General features: G+C 48.0%; 1 protein-coding gene across 1 annotated transcript in view; it reads right to left on the reverse strand.

Annotated features, from left to right (window-relative positions):
- The window catches only part of LOC149346983 (fatty acid synthase-like), a 61089-nt gene that overhangs the window by 32476 nt on the left and 12413 nt on the right, over positions 1-16200 (reverse strand). The window contains exons 7-12 of the mRNA XM_089541455.1: positions 13137-13523; positions 11764-11953; positions 9653-9882; positions 7584-7787; positions 4245-4502; positions 1707-1923 (exon numbers count right to left, since the gene is read on the reverse strand). Of these exons, the coding sequence (XP_089397581.1) occupies positions 1707-1923; positions 4245-4502; positions 7584-7787; positions 9653-9882; positions 11764-11953; positions 13137-13523 (1486 nt within the window). The remainder of the gene's footprint in view (positions 1-1706; positions 1924-4244; positions 4503-7583; positions 7788-9652; positions 9883-11763; positions 11954-13136; positions 13524-16200) is intronic.

Raw genomic sequence — 16200 nt, forward strand, 5'->3', positions numbered from 1 at the left:
GGTAACAAGAAACGTTTAAGCAGCGGACTACTTTTTCGTCGTGGAGGAATTCGGTGCGCCGAGGCTGGATGTGGCCGGAGCTTCACTGCAGACTTGAGTTGTATCCGACTATAGGCGTGCGATAGACGGTACCACAAGACCTGTCGCCGCCGCGCGTATTGCGTAACGACGGACGACTCATACGGCGCTGTCGCCTCGCTCAAGTGCCACCAGGACCATTCGTGCGCCTGTCGGGCTGCAGGACAGATCTAAAGGCTTCTTCGCGCCGCGCGCTGGCTACGAAAACGCTGTTGGCGCGCATGCGCCGTTCTGGTGGCTGTACATCACGTAAGCACCATGGGTTGATGAAAAGAGCCGACAATGTTCGTTTAGGTTCGCCTCCGTGTTCTTCTCCTTGTTCCCCTCCGTTCGACTGCCCAGGTCACCCGAGATTTATTGGCAACGGGAGCTGAAAGCATTTCATGTTTAACACCTGTTGCACGGGCCAAGTACTACTTCGGCAGACAGAAGGATGCTTCAACTCACGCCTGAACGAACTCTTTAGACAGTCGCAAAAAGCACCGTCTTTTAATATCGCGCTGCACTGCAGGACTTACAAAGACTTTTTCTAGTGCTTAAACGAACAACCATCTATTTCCTGCACTATGATCAAGCGTGGCGAGAGATAGTGTAACATGAACTGGTGGGCGAGTTGGTCTGACATATCTAGTGAAGCAGCGCAATGGCACAGAGCCAAAGGGGAGAAAGGGACAAACACCTCAGTCTTGGGCCTGGCCTTGTGCCGTTGCGCTGCTTCACTAGAGAGATAGCGGAAGCTCTCCTCATGAGTGGAAATAAGGACACATATGTGCCTAAAACTTCTTTTCTCACTGCAGGCTAGTTAAATGCGAACAAGACGAAACAATTGGAGGGCAGTATTGAGCTCCGCCTCAAGGATACGACGTGATAGGTTTAATGGGCTAATGCCCATTAACGCAGAACTGGCAGTTCTCTACTGAACATTCAAAGATCCCTGGGAGTCCTTGTACCTATCCTGATGCAGTGGTGCAGCGGTTAAGTGACATACCGCTGTCCTGCGATGGCAGGCGCTTCCACCCGTGGAATTTGTGCGATGTAGTTTGCTCTTCCTGAGGAACCTCTCGTGATAAATAATTAATTTAACTGCCACCTGCCACAGTGCGCAGTTTCCTCACAGTCCGGTGGGCAGGTTGTGATGACGCCACAAGGTTGCGTGACCTAGCTGCCCAACTGCCTCCCGGGCTGCATCTCTGGAAATTTTTTGTGGATTTTTCGCTTATGGTGAACGCATGGCCAATGCAATTTCTGCGGCACTAGCTGCTTAAGTAATCGCTTTAAAAGGAGAAAGAGTTGGAGGATATCAGAAAAGGCGAACAGGTCCGTGAGGCGCAACGCCACATCCGAGAGCACTCCGCTCTTTTAGATAACCTCACTACACAACGCATTTGTTCTGGATAACTATGCGCGCTCAAGTCCGCCACATTGATTAAATAAGATGAAGCGGTCAGGAGTGGTGAAAAATTGGTCCGTGGCGTGCAAAAGACGCCCGTTTAACGCAACTCATGCAAAAATTGTGCTATCCAAACGCATTAAAGAGGATCCAAGAGCAACTTGAGAGATAATTTTTTAGATTTGCGCCACCTCGCCCGTGCGCTATGGCTGCATTCATGTCACATGTAAAGATTTACCTCGCTTCGGTAGGATGGTAGCCCTGTGAACGGCGACGTCTTCGAAAACCACCGGGACATGATGGAATGGCCTTCCGGCGCGTTTGGACAAGTGTTTCCAGGCCATCACCATGTAGCCAGTCGCAGGAAACAGTATGCGCCCATCAAGCTGGTGTCCAGCCAAGTAGGCGTCTCCCTCGTTGGCACCTAGGTCAACCTCGACGACATCTTCAGTCGACTGCACATTTAATACAGTATGCAGGTGACCAATTCCGTGCCGTCAATAATGATCAACTATCATCTACCATAGAAATATACCATTCGAATGGTCTCCGACTGAGGCATCGATGGTCCTAGTTCTCACTTTCGAACCTCGCTTCTCCCGCTGTACAGATACTGACAGACCGTCATTGTTCACCGACAGCTGTTAGTGGTGTAGTGCCAGTTACGTGCTCTGGGGAGCCAGAGTGTCATATGACATGGATAAAAATTCTAGGGGGCACTTTGTTGACCCAAAGTGCGGTGAGGCGAGAGCCTTTAGCTCGGTGTTGCTGCTTGTGTCACTGATGTGTGCTTAAGATGTTAAGCTTCGCCTCTAAGAGTGGAACGCGACAGCGTCTTGCAGCGCTGTCAGGGAGTCCACAGAACGCCATCGCCTGTTCGGCTCTACGCCTTGCTCGTCGGTAAATTGGTTTTTGAGGAAAGGAATTGTATCTGTCTCACATACCTCGGTGGACACCGGAACCTCGCCGTAAGGAAAGGGAAGAAGATGGGAGTGAAAGAAGACACCGTATTTACTACACGCGCCTTTGTTCATTCCAAACCATCGAGCTGGCATGGCGGAGTGGTTAGCATGCTCGTCTCGCACTCCGGAGACCCTGGTTCGATTTCCGAACTCGACCAATTTCCTACTTGATTTTATTTATTTATCTGCCCTGACTAGAAAGATTAATTAGGTTATTTGGGTAATTAAGCAATTAACTAAACTGATTCTCACTTACTTGGAGCATCACTATACGATCCCTTTAAGTGGTTGCATGGTTACTAGCCAAAGTGCAATTGGCCCCGTTTGAAATTCGCACACTGTGATGTCACGACCGTTTCGACCAATTGAAAAGCGTGACATTTCTGTCAACAACTCCTGCTTAAAACGATGAGGCATTAAAGGCTTCTGCCTTAAAATCTTCACTGGATTTAAGAGTACACTTATATTTATCATACATCTCCCAGGTCCCGTTCCTTACTCTATCTATTGTTTACAAAATGCGTGGTGTGAATAGGACACTTGCTCCCCTTGCCGCCGCCTATATGAGTTACCTACAAGTTTACCCCTTGACATGTTCATTGACTGTAGTTTTGCGTAACCGTTTTTCTTGAACCGAGGACCCGCCGCGGTGGCTCAGTGGCCCAGGCGCTTTGCTACTGAACCGGAGTACCCGAGTACGAACGCGGCCGCGGCGACCGCGTTAAGCCTGGAGGGCCGCCTATAACAATGGTCTTGGCGGAATGGAATGATCTTGGCGAACGACCAGCGTAATTACGAGGTATCAATAAAGCTTGTTCTCTCTACAGCTCTCGATGCAGGCGAAACGCAAAAGGCGCCCGTGTGCTGTGCATGTCAGTACGCGTTAAAGACTCCTAAGTAGTCGAAACTATTCTCATCATCCTCCTCTCATCATCATCATCATCCCATCATCCTCCCTTCTCTCACGGCGAGGTCAAGGTATTTACTATCTACTCAGAAGTGAGGAAGTTACTGCGCCATTAACATTTCCTTAAAACAAATTCAGTTTCATTCACTCAGGCGCTTTTGACCAATTGTTTTGCTGAAGGGCGACTTTTGCAATTCGGCGCGAACTCATCCGGTTTCTTTATGGTCAGTACTCCAGTGCCGCAGAAGACGAATTTTTCCCCGCGTGCTAGATCTCAGCAGATGACTGCCTTTGAAGACGAGTTCATGGCAAGGCGAGTTTTGGAGCGCACATGCACAACTCCGACACAAAACCAACCACGATCAAAGATAAAGCTTTATATTACATTTTTTGTAAGCGACCTACGTAGTATACACTATACAAATTTAGCGGCACAGTTATCTGGGGCCTTTAGCTGTAGTGGTAAATTTCGCATATACCTTGAGTATTTGTTCGCAAAATGTGAATTTGTGTAAAATGTGTGTTGTACAACCTGCACTCCCTGAGATGTCGTCGCTACTCCTTTGCAGGTTACAAAAATGAGCATTTTTTCAATCCGATAAAAGTGATGAACTTAGAAAATCACTACGAGCTTGCAGAGCTAAATGCTTTAACGATTAGTACAGTAATCCTTTCTGATATTCCCTTCCACCTCACAATAACGCCTTGAAGCCTACTACACCATTAATAATTACTGCAGTAAAAGCGAAGCAGTGTTTGGGAAGCCTTCAGGGCCTACAACCACTGAGTCTGGCCTGGTGCTCTACCATCTCGATGGCCCTCGCCCAGAAATTATAACGTTAGGTGCACAAGTGCGTTGCGTCTTCGAATTGATGACAACTGCTCAAAATAGCACTCGTCTTCTCACCTGAGCAAAACCGGCGAACTCGTTCCATTTCGCCACTCTCCACCGCTCCGAATGGTCCCAGCTGACCAAATGCGAGATGGGGGGCGTTCCCCGAGGAACTGGCCAAGGCACTGGCGGATACAGGGAGGACACGTCCATCTGGATGCCCAGGGTGTGCAGCTGGCCCAGCGAACTCAGGAAAAACGTTGAGTTGTCCTCGTAGCGCTTCATCAGGCCAAGGCATGTGGCACCCGTGCCCAGAGCACGCCTCAGGATAGGCTGCGAAAAGATTAAACATCAACCTGGAGCACGACACGAAATCTTGTTGGCTGTAAGGCACACGGAAAGGCGCTTTGACCGCTCGCGTTTCTCCTGACATTCTTGGCTGTCCTCGCTTTGTGATGCGCTATATAATTGCCATATAACATCATGTCATAACATCAAGCCCAAACTCCGACTTTAATCCACATGAAAAACGGATCGACTGAATCACGTCTAGCCCGAAGCTCTTCGTGACAGTGTGCACACAACCCGCACCACAGCCACACTTTCACTCAGGCGGCAGGGAAGGGCGTCCTCATCAGTTACCTCCTCCTAACTGACCAGTATATGCGCTATAGACAAGAAAATAGAGGCCACCTGCGCTGAAAATGTTCCGGGCTAGGCTAATAAACCATAAACATTGTGACGCTGCGAAAACATACAAACGCCCTCCAACCTGTCCATTCTTCTCAGCTATGTGCCAACTCATCCAATGCGGAAAGTCTCTAACTCTAACGCCCCAGCTTCGCCGCACAATCTAAGAACGTCTTATTATAGGAGCGTTACAAATATTGTGAACTCTTAACGCCGCGCATATGCAGCTGCGGTGAGGTTTCGCAGTTACACATTATTTCAGGAATTTTCAGCCTCGGCACTTACTTCATCTCCCGAATATCAGCATCTTCTGCATCCCTGGAGTAGCAAAGACTGGCGCTCGCGCAGACTGGAGGTCTTTCACGCGTTTGCGATGCCGAGTACCTCTGCTAAATTTATACCTTCACCGATCTGGTCTGGCGATTTCTCCACTGTGCCCATTTTGTGCCGAGCCTGAGATAATGGATTACTACCTGCTGTTCTGCCGCCGCTTCTCTTCTTTGAGGAGGCGCCTATGAGAAATTCCGTTTCACCAGCTGGGTCTGCCTGTGTCCACTGCGGTTGTTCTTTCCTTTGGCGCTTCATAACTTGACAAAGCAACACGAGCGTGCGCTGTGCTGTTCAAAATTTCCTTCTAGAAACGCAGCGACTCCCATGCTAATTTTATTATTATTATTATTATTATTATTATTATTATTATTATTATTATTATTATTATTATTATTATTATTATTATTATTATTATTATTATTATTTCAATTTATGTTTATTTTTCTGACTTTGAAAAATTTATTTCATAATTTTTTTCGCTGTCTTTCAGCCAGTGCGAAATTGAACCATTACATGCATTGCATTCGAAATTGCACAAAAATCCATGGTCCCGTCTTCGATCTCCCAACTAACAGGTTCCCTGTCGTTGCATCGTCCATTGTGTCAGCCTATGCCCTATTACTACTCCCTTTCCTCTACAAATGCTCCTCTTTCCATCAGTTCACCGCTGTAGTGGGTACGTGTCATTTTATTTGAGGCCAACCAACCAACCAACCTACCGACCGACCGACCGACCGACCGACCGACCGACCGACCGACCGACCGACCGACCGACCGACCGACCGACCGACCGACCGACCGACCGACCGACCGACCGACCGACCGACCGACCGACCGACCGACCGACCGACCGACCGACCAACCAACGCCGCGCTGTATTGCCCTCAATCTTCCTCTCATCTTCCTTTAGAAGCCCTGCGGGCGTGTCTGTATGGGCAAGACTTCTGTGTGAGTGTGCATGTACTTCTTCATCATCCTTATCACAAGTAGCTGCCAGACATATTACCAAAATATCTCCAGCAGAAAAGTTTTTATCTTGTGCGTTCGTGCTCTCCCTTCAGATCTTAAAAATAGCCAGAAGTTTCCAGATCGTCGCATTTTGTTAGGGCCAAAATACATAGTCAACTGCTGTATCTCATCTACATGCCCACCTTGCCTTGCAGGTTTTTTTACATGACTGAGGTGCACCTGGCTGCATAAGAAGTGGAATATTACCGTTTTTCGGTATTCTCTTTCCAGACACCGCTGACTTAAACTAGATTCGTTGCTTACCAATAATGACGTCGTTTCTGCGATTCGGTACTGTTACTTCAGAAGAGAGCTTGCCATACAAAATGTCACTGACGAGCTATTACTGCAAAGCTAATACCGTAACAACCGGTAGTTCACAACCGTCCTGTCCACTGCTTTTTTCCTTGCTTTTTAGCGCCGTACAGCATTTTTAAAAGATGAACGTCAACCAAGTAGCCCAGCTTACCGCTCTACTGCAACCGGTAGGAAGCTCATTACCCCATAAGTGCAGCTTCAGTGTACGAGACAGCTTCCAAACATGTGAATGAAACACGCTAGCGAGAAACTGCATGACTGCTCAAGCAATTTAATATTGAAGGCAGTATCCAATGAAGTGCAGGCTAAAACATTTAAAACATGTAAGTTCGATCTTTAAAGGTCAGCTTCCAAACTACGGTTTTAATGTGAAAGGGATTCAGAACGAGTGAAGTAGTATGTTTGTGACCATGGCATGTTTAGTCACACGGGAGCGCGCAAGTAGAGGTGAAGTATATTTTTGCGCATACATGAAAAAATTCTTATGCTTGCTAAAGTGCGATGGTAGTTTACGCGTACATGAAAAAATTCCTATGCCTGCTAAAGTGCGGTGGTAGTTTCTTCACAGCCTGGAAGCCCTCAAGTTCAGTTCCCATCTGCACCGCCTGAAGAACCCCATCTCGTGCTTCACGTGGGCCCAGCAGAAGAGGCCTTGGTGCCACATCGAAGGAGCGTTCTTAGCGCAGCGCGCTTGCTATGGTGCACAGCTCCGCAAGTTGGAGCACAAAGGTACGTGTGCGCCATTCAGCCTTAAAACAGGGCGCTCTACGTCGGGGTGGGCCGTTTAGTTAGCGCTTGCGCAACTACCCCTGGACTCGTCGATTGTCACCTCGCCAGCAGCAGCGTGTTAAGATTCTCAGTGAGCACGAGAGCCGCTGCTTACCTTGTGATGCGGCTTGTAAATGCGCCCGGTCTGCCTCCACGTTTCGAATGGGCTATCTGAACTCCCGCTGCTGCGCATTTGCGCTAAGATCAAAACTGAATTACGAATGACCTAATCTTTGTGTTTTAAGAACCCAGGGTACCTAAAGGCCAAAAGGCCCTAGAAAGTAATGTGCATCTACTCACCAGGAGAAGGCAGTGGGGGGCGATCTCGACCACGATGGCATCTTTGGGCACGTGCTCCAAGGCCTCGCGGAAGAAGACAGGGGACAGCAGGTTGTTTATTTGGTACTCGGCCGAGCAGAGTTTGGCCACGGGTTCCTGCCAGCGACTGGGAAGCACTGAGGAGCTGATCCATCGCTCGCTTCGGTGCCTAGCTTCCGGAATTACCTGCTCGATGGCGATGCATCATGCACAAAAAATCACAGGACGGTTATGAGTTTTTAACGCGAATTATGCAGTAATAGCTGGCTTGTAATTGCAAAGAAATGGCGGCGTATCACTGGTGGTACGTTGGCATAGATGGTGTGAAAAAGCAAAGAGATCGAGTGCGGGGCAGACATAACACAGTGAGAGACACGAACAGAGCTTGTCCGTGTCTCGAACTTTGTTATGTCTCTCAAACTCTGAATATTTTGACATATTGGCGCTGATATAGTAGAGAGGAGGTTATAACCCATAGTCCACCGCAGCGGTGGACTAGTTGTTAGAGGCTCAGTGTCGATTTCTGGAAGCATTCGGCTCGTATGTTGCAGGTGAATTGTTCGGTGGGTTTTCGAAGGTACAGTTTTATCAACGGGTGCCCGAGAGTGAACTTTCGAACGCCTGTCAGAACGGCGCAAAACTTGCGAACTAGCTAGGAGTATGTAAAGCTATCATACGGAGGGTAAAATAAAAGATCTTCTTGTTCTCGGTTGATGACTCCTGCTCCAGGGAAGTTCCGGAAATTTTTTTTTCATGGTGATAATTATATTAATATCAACTCCCGCTGAACTCATTGCTTGATAAATAAGTGCTTAATGTTATTCAGTGGTTGTCAAAGAATAAATCGCCATTATCCAGGACATAAACGCAGTACCATTTCCTGTCTCGCAAAGTTGTTACAAGAACCTAACCACCCTGCTAAGCAGTTCCTGGGCGACGGCAAATTTATCAAGCCCCAAGAAGCAACCTTAAAAAAGCAATGCGGCTGCGACAAAAATGTTACTGATAAATGTCATTGCCATTCTCGAGACAGCAATCACGATACACAGAATTAAGTAACGATCATTATTTACTTATGTCTTGCCAGCCTTCCTTGCAGAACACTCTTCAGCAATACGCCAATTTCAGAGAAGGTTTCACTCCGCAATCACTGCTCTGGAGAATGCCGGAAGTTGGTTTTCTGAGGATGGTTGATTGCTAACTACTCGTTTGGGTAACGGCTGTGAATAGAGGCAAGTTTTGTTAACGCGTCTAAAGGTAGTTAAAAACGCCATGTGTAGTAGTAATATCCATTTCTTCACCAAAGTAAGTTATTTTAATGGTGTGATAGCACTTACGATAAACATCAACTTTGAATTAAAGCCAATATGTGTAGTGATTTCACCGTTGTCTCACGGCCGGAAAATAGTACGCTAAAATACAATTTCAGTCAACCTTACCTTAACCAAGTTTTCAATTAAACGAATATGACTGGTGTCTGCAGCTTGTAAAAATATCGAAACGGTACCCTATAGCCTTAAGGGTATGGAAAAAAGTGTCTCACGCCAACAGAATACGCGGTAGATTCTCGGCCGTTAGCACAATGACCGCCACCGCATTGCTGCCGTATCGTCACAATGCAAATGCTGAAAAATATTGACTGGCTGATATTTAGAAGTGGCTACGGCATACAGCAGCTAAGCCCAAGGAAGTGGGTTTAAATGCCAACCGGGGCGGCATCATTCATATGGAAGCTAAATACAAAAACGCCCGTCAACTGTGGGATACCCGTGCACGTAAAAGAGCACGGGTAGTCTAAGTTCATCCGGAGCTCTTCAATATAGCGCTACTGATACCACATGCGCATATTTGTGATTTTAATCCTCACATACTATTACAATTTACCTGTTCGGCAATGGTTGGCTTGTTCATATTTTATTAAATAAATTTTTCCGCTCCAAAAAATACCAGTCAGTGCAAAGTGACTTTGGTCCAACTTCATGAAAGCAAAAAGTCTATTCTACACTAAACAGTAAATGAATATATAAGTTCCGTTCTTAAATCGATTTCACCTTTTCTAAGGCCTCTCGGAGCGCCGGTACGACGTTTTCAACGTGTCTGCTGTGGAAGGCCACGTTCATGGTGTCAACCGTCCGGACGAAGGCACCCTCAGCCTTGAGTTCTTCTACCAGCTGGGCCACGGCGGCAGCAGGGCCGGACACAGTCACCGAGTCTTGGGCGTTGTGGCATGCTAGCACCACGCCATCGCGACACCGCTTTTCGGCTTCCTCCCAGGTCAGACCTGAGAAGCATTCGCGGCGATTATAGTGCAAGACAAAATTAAAATTACCACACTCTTCGGAAAAGGCTCTCGCTATTTCTACTCATAGGTAAATTCCGAATAAACCAGCACACCGGGAACCCACTGTTGACGATGATGATGATGATGATGAAAACTTTATTTGGAACAAGGAAGTTTTGGACACGTCGGTCCTTGGGCCCCCGCACGGCCCCACTGCACTCAAACGTTCATGTCCCGGAGGCCGGTGGCGATGGCTTGCTTGGCCGGGTCCTCGGAGCGGAGCAGGGGCTCCCAAGCCTCCCAAGTGGTAAGGTGCTCCAGGCCCCGCGGGGGAGGATTCGCCGGGCAGAGGAAAAGGATATGGTCGAGAGTGGCTTTGGTTGGGGTGGTGGCAGAGGGTACAGGAGGGGTTTGTGAAGACTTGGTGATAGCGCGAGCGTATATAAGGGGAGGGCAAAGTGCGTGTTTGGAGCCGCCTCCAAAGTATCTGATGGTAATTGTCGAGGGAGGGATGGGGGGGGGGGGTAGAGTCGACGCTCGGCTTTGCAGGCCTACGTCATTTCACTGAATGAGTGCATGCGCTCCCGCGAGAGAACCCCAGGTCGGAGGCCGCCGGTGCCCGGTTGAGAGAAGCTCGGGCTAAAGCGTTGGCGGCCTCGTTTCCGGGATTCCCGGAGTGGGCAGGCACCCATATCAGCTCCACATGGCGGGGCGGGTGCGCGGCGAGGGAGTTCAGCATGCGAAGCGCAGGGACGTGAACTCTCCCGCGAGCAAAATTTAGTATGGCAGTTTTGAAATCCGACAGTATATATCGAGCCTCCGTGCGTGTGATGGCCAGGGAAATGGCGGCCTCCTCGGAAGTGGCAGCGGAGGATACGTGAAGGGTGGCAATGGGTTGGAAGGAGAAAACATCAAGACTAACGGAGCCGTTTACCTACGGTTGTTTGCTGCGTTATGTTTCTTTGAGGAACGACCTAATAGCTGTCTTAAACATTCACGATTATTAATAAATCAGTGCATTCATAGACTTTACGGCCGTATCTAGATACAAATAAGTTTAAGTGCTCTACACTGTAGCGATACCAATTGGGGAGGAATCATGGGCATGAGAAAAGGTGGGATTCCCTAAGTGATATGTGTGACGCTAGAGTGATAACAGTGAGCACTTCTTTACACCCGCCTTGCTGACTGTTCAGTCGTACTCACTGAGGGAGGAAGAAAAGCATGACAGCTGTTACGCGTCGCAAAAGGCTCACCGTTACATGCACACGCAGTATGTTTGCCCACGAGTCACTGTGGGTGCAGGGTCACTAAGGAACCCGGCGGGTTGGGGAGGAATGCGGCACAATAAAAAAAAACCTTCACGTTACTAGTTTCCTCTTAGTTCGCTGCTGTATAACTTCCATGATATCTATTACAGCACCGCACAGATACGTCGGTGCGGTCTGTGCTGGTAGATTGTACAGCAAGACTTACGTTGTGTATTTGGTAGCGTTGAATAACTGAAGAATTAGTTTACTAAAATTAAACAATCGCAGCCAAAAATTTTTGGTTTTAGGATGTAGGATTATAATGTGAGATTGGCAGCCGTCAACATCAAAGGTGGATCGAGCGCCGCATGACCATCCTCCTGGCGCGCCGTTGACCAATTCTCTTATTCTTTTACGATGCGTCTTAAGTGTAGTGGGTGGAATACTACGAGAAACAGCTTTCTCTCTAAAGGTTAATAGTTGGAGTAAAGTTGCTCGAACTGCTAAATAACACAACGCTAAAATGTGACCACATTTAAGTTTCTAATGCATGCTTCTACAAATTCTTTAACAACAAGGCTGAAAAGACCCCGAAGTGCACGGATTAGATTTGCCACTAGAAATGCCTCACCAACAGCCGCCATGGCTCCGTAAGGCACGTCTGTGACGTCAGTACAGCGGCCTCTCCAGTAGGCGCACAGCACGGACTGCTCGGCCGTGAGACACCCGTCGGCGTAGGCACAAACGATCTCTCCCACTGAGTGACCCACGGTGCCGTCCGGCTGTATGTTGAGAGCTCGGAGCATGTCTACGAGCGCCACCTGTCCACGAGTTTGAACGAAGACAAAAAAAAAAAGAAGATATGCCTCGTTTGCCCACTGCTCTACAACTAGGCTACTTGTTGATGCAAAGTGCTCTGGGACACTTTATTCACAATCCAGCGCCTTGATTCGCCGACGTTAGCTGACTTTCATGCGATTCGTAGAGACACGCTCTGCACTTCCCAAAGCATGAACACGGTAGAGAACGAAACTTTGCAGGGCGACGCGAATAGTTGACAACTCCCCCCCCCCCAAGCTGCGTTTAGGTTTTCTACAGCAGTACAAGGAAGCCCGTAATGACGAGTTCCAAGCAAGCGCGGCAAAGAGGAAGATCCAGCATGAAAACACCGTTTAACGACATAAAATACTGGACGTTCAAAATTAGGCTTGGCGCGTATTTACAACAATACCAAGCGCTGTACTCAAAAGTGGGTATTGTAAATTGGATATGCGGCCATGTAGACACAAACAGTGCGAAAAATTGTCATCGTAACCTGAGTAATTGACTAAAATTCATTATGTACCTTTTCATTCACTGCAATTAGCGTGCATGTAGGGAGGAATTTTCAAAGCTTATTCTAATTTTTATATTTTTGCTAATGCACGAGGTAAAATTTCAGCCCCAACCATATAATCACGCATGCGAGACAGCGGCTCTCAGCATGAGGCTCCTAGCTGGTGTGATGCAGCTGTTGCGTATGCCGCTCCGCCTTGCAAGAATGTGGAGTTGAAGGGCACGGCGTTAACTTTTCGTTCTTGGTCAGCGAAACCGACAAATCACTGTGCCCGCGGTGTGGATCCAGCGCTGTTTCTTTAAGTGATGGCTTCTAGAGTGGGTGATAAGAGGTGGCGCAGATTTCTTCCCATGCGGTAAGCACAGCGATACCACGCCGTCGTAATGAGTAACTGAATGCTTCAGCTTTGTTTCCTTTCATATCGGCAGGACCTGTAACAACTAAGCAGCCTTCTCCTACATATCATACAATTTTTCATGCCTGATCTTTTTATATCAGTGTGCCCGCTATTATTTGTAATTGTTTAAAATGCACCGGGGCGAAATAAGCGGGTACCACTTAAACCGTATTCCCTAAAACCTAGAAGAGGCGTGATACGTGCAAGAATATCGAGAGGAACCCGCGGTCCAAAGCAACACAAATAACAAAAACAAACATAAAAGGCATACCTGTACAGCGGCAATTGACGCGAGCACAGATGCGATGCTCTGATCAATGCCACTATCGCTGGTCACCATCTCGATAAGGTCCATGTCGAACTGCTTGAGCACCTCTGCCGACTTGCGCATGGATTGGGCGAACACTTCGAACTGCATCATCTGTCGTCCCATGCCCGTCCACTGGCAGCCCATGCCAGTCAAGGCGAACCACAGGGGGCGCTGTTCTGGCGGGGCCGGCTCGACGACCTTGGCGATCTCCCTGCCGGAGCCATTAACGGGCGCCAAGGCGAAGCCCCTATACGGAAACTGTTTCACGCTGGGTTGCCCGACCCTGTTCAGCAGCGCGTATGCAGAGTCTGGGTATGGCCCCTCGGCCTCCAGTCGATCCAGGGTGTCCTACAGCGATGACAGTAGCATTAGAGACAATCATACTCATACATAGTCTTTCCCCTAAGGAATTCCGAACCGCACGACACGGCGGCATTATCAGACCGCAACCTGATACCGTTAACAAGGCTTCGTTAAATATTTTACGGCACAGCATTAGACGAGCCAAATGTAATTCACATGTGGTCATTCCAGTGTTTCAAACAAGATTGATGTAAGCATCATTCTAGTGCACTTCTAAAGCATGTACAGTTGTCGTTTAACAAAAGCACGACACTCCTCATTCTCAATGGCGTGGATGAGATCGCTCTTTTGCCTTACTAATGGTCTTGTAGCTTTCCTTAGAGTTTTAAGAAGCAAAGCTGCGACCGAGGAAATTTTCTTTTAAGGGCCAATATCTTCTCTCTCTCTGCAGCAGGTGCAGTTACACTCTCCACGCTAGCGTATTTAGTAGGGGTGTGCGAATATTCGAAATTTTCGAATATATTTCGAATAATATATTTCTAGTATTCGTATTCGATTCGAAATCCAAGTATTCGTGTTCTTTCGATTATTCGACCCGACGCGAGTATTCGTATCTAGCCGAATATTCATTGAGAGCACCGGCGTTCATTTCGGCCCGCAAGCCCTATCGACAGAGACATACAACATGGCGGCGCCCAGAGCAATGCGCATGGATGAAGGAAAATTTTTCCATAGAATTTTTCCTTCGAGGAAGGAAAAATTTTCCTTCCTCCAAGGGCCATGCCGTAGCTAACTGCTCTGGTGAGCTTTTTTGTCGCTATACCTGCGACGCTGCTATAGTCAGAGCTGTGCACGAAGTACCTCGCAATACGTGCCAGGTCAGTGCCAAGTGAGAGGGCATTTTCTGTGGCTGGAGGAGTCGTTTCAGCTAGAAGGGAACTACTTCTGCCTGACCATGTGGAGCAGTTGGTTTTCCTTCACGACAACCTTTTATGTTCATCCCAGCAACGCGCTTTTGTGCTGATGGCAAGTTAGCCTTAATCAATGCTGTGTACTAGCCATCCTCTCTGATATTTCCGCTCTTCTAAGAATAATGTTCGAGACTTTGATACTTTTTGTGCAGCCACACACACCTTTTGTGTTCATTTAATCATCGATAGTTGAACTGTGATGTTCTTGGGTGCTCCAATAAATGTTTTGTAGTGGTTAAATGCGTCTGTCATTGATTATTTGATATTCGATTCGATATTCGGAATCAAGTATTCGTATTCGATTCGTATTCGAAAATTTTGATATTCGCACACCCCTAGTATTTAGTCATGCTCATGCCCACCCGGACTGGTCTCAGTTGCAAACAACTGCAAGTTTGAAGCCACAAAGGCTTTGCTAGAAACGTCAGGCGCCGATTGTTCAGGTGGACAACTGGTGACGTTGCGGTTCGAGTTTACAGAAAGCGGCACCGTAGAGCTTCTTTGTTGCATTTTAAAACCAGTATGATTTGATTATGATTTGTACATTTTTCATGAATAACATATTAACTCCTCCACTACCTTTAGAAACTTAAAAAAGCCCTTCTTTCAATTTGAAACAAAGTGCGGGCCCGGGAACCTTAAAAGTATATATGTTCATGCGCATGATACGACGCTCTGGCACACTGTTGCAGTAATGAAGTTTTGTATGGAGATGAGCTGTTTTAACATTAGTTGGGCTGCCCATTGCCCGCTAATAAGGCAAGAAAGGGGGCTAGTTGGTACTTCATAGTGGAGATATCGCACTGAACTGATACAGACCAGACGGATCATGCACAGAATGGTAGACAGACTATGCGCGTACTTTCAATTGTTTTATTGCATGGGATCAAAGCGACAGAAAAGAGTGGAGCATGAACTACATAAATCGGCACCCTGTAGTGCCGGCGCCCACATTTCGCTGGCTGGCCTCTCTGGAAACCAGCGCTGCGTGCCCGCCGTCGCTCAAAGCAGGCCCAGACTCTCTCGGACATGTCGCGGCTAGCAGCGTGAATCATCCGCCTCGCTGGCGCCGACGCGGGCCCTTCCTCCTCCCCTCCTCTCCGTCGGCTCGAACACCTGTGGCGCTTCGCCAGCCGTCGCCTCTCGACCATTGGTCTAATTTGAACGGTGGCCAGTGCCGTGACCTGATTGGAGGATTTGAACGGCTGGCTGCCTCAACGGACACCGGCGTCTTTAAAAACGGAGCCGCGCTGAGCCCGAGCAGCAGACGGGCAGCAGAAGAGTCATCACGCCGGAGCTACGCTCGCCGCCGGGGCCGCCCTTCTTTGTGCTAGCCCGTGGTGCTCTTGGCCCATGTATCATGTAAAAGCCCTTGTACATAGTGTACATAAAAGTCATTTGACTCACCGTCGCCTCGACCGTTTTCTTGGCTGGGATGCGAAAACCCAACAACCCCAACGGAAAACTTTCACCTGACTAGGCATAATCTGGCCGATGAACCCAACCATTGCATTTCGTACAGGTCACGCGAAGGCAAAAACCAAGAAAGAAATAATGGAAGCATTCTAGACAAGGACCGTCGGAATAGAAAATGCGTGAGTAGCCCTCGAATACAGCGAACTAGAATAGCTGGGGTCATTGGGCAGATTATAGGTAGAAGGGTGAAAGTGTTTTTTTTGGGTGAACAATAACCTAGTTTGTTCTGTCATGTTCCACTCTCCTGTCATTTTAATTCCATATAAAAGCGCTAT

The sequence above is a fragment of the Amblyomma mixtum genome, chromosome 4 (genome assembly GCF_055824585.1).
Source record: "Amblyomma mixtum isolate Tamu chromosome 4, ASM5582458v1, whole genome shotgun sequence".
Lineage (NCBI taxonomy): Eukaryota > Metazoa > Arthropoda > Arachnida > Ixodida > Ixodidae > Amblyomma > Amblyomma mixtum.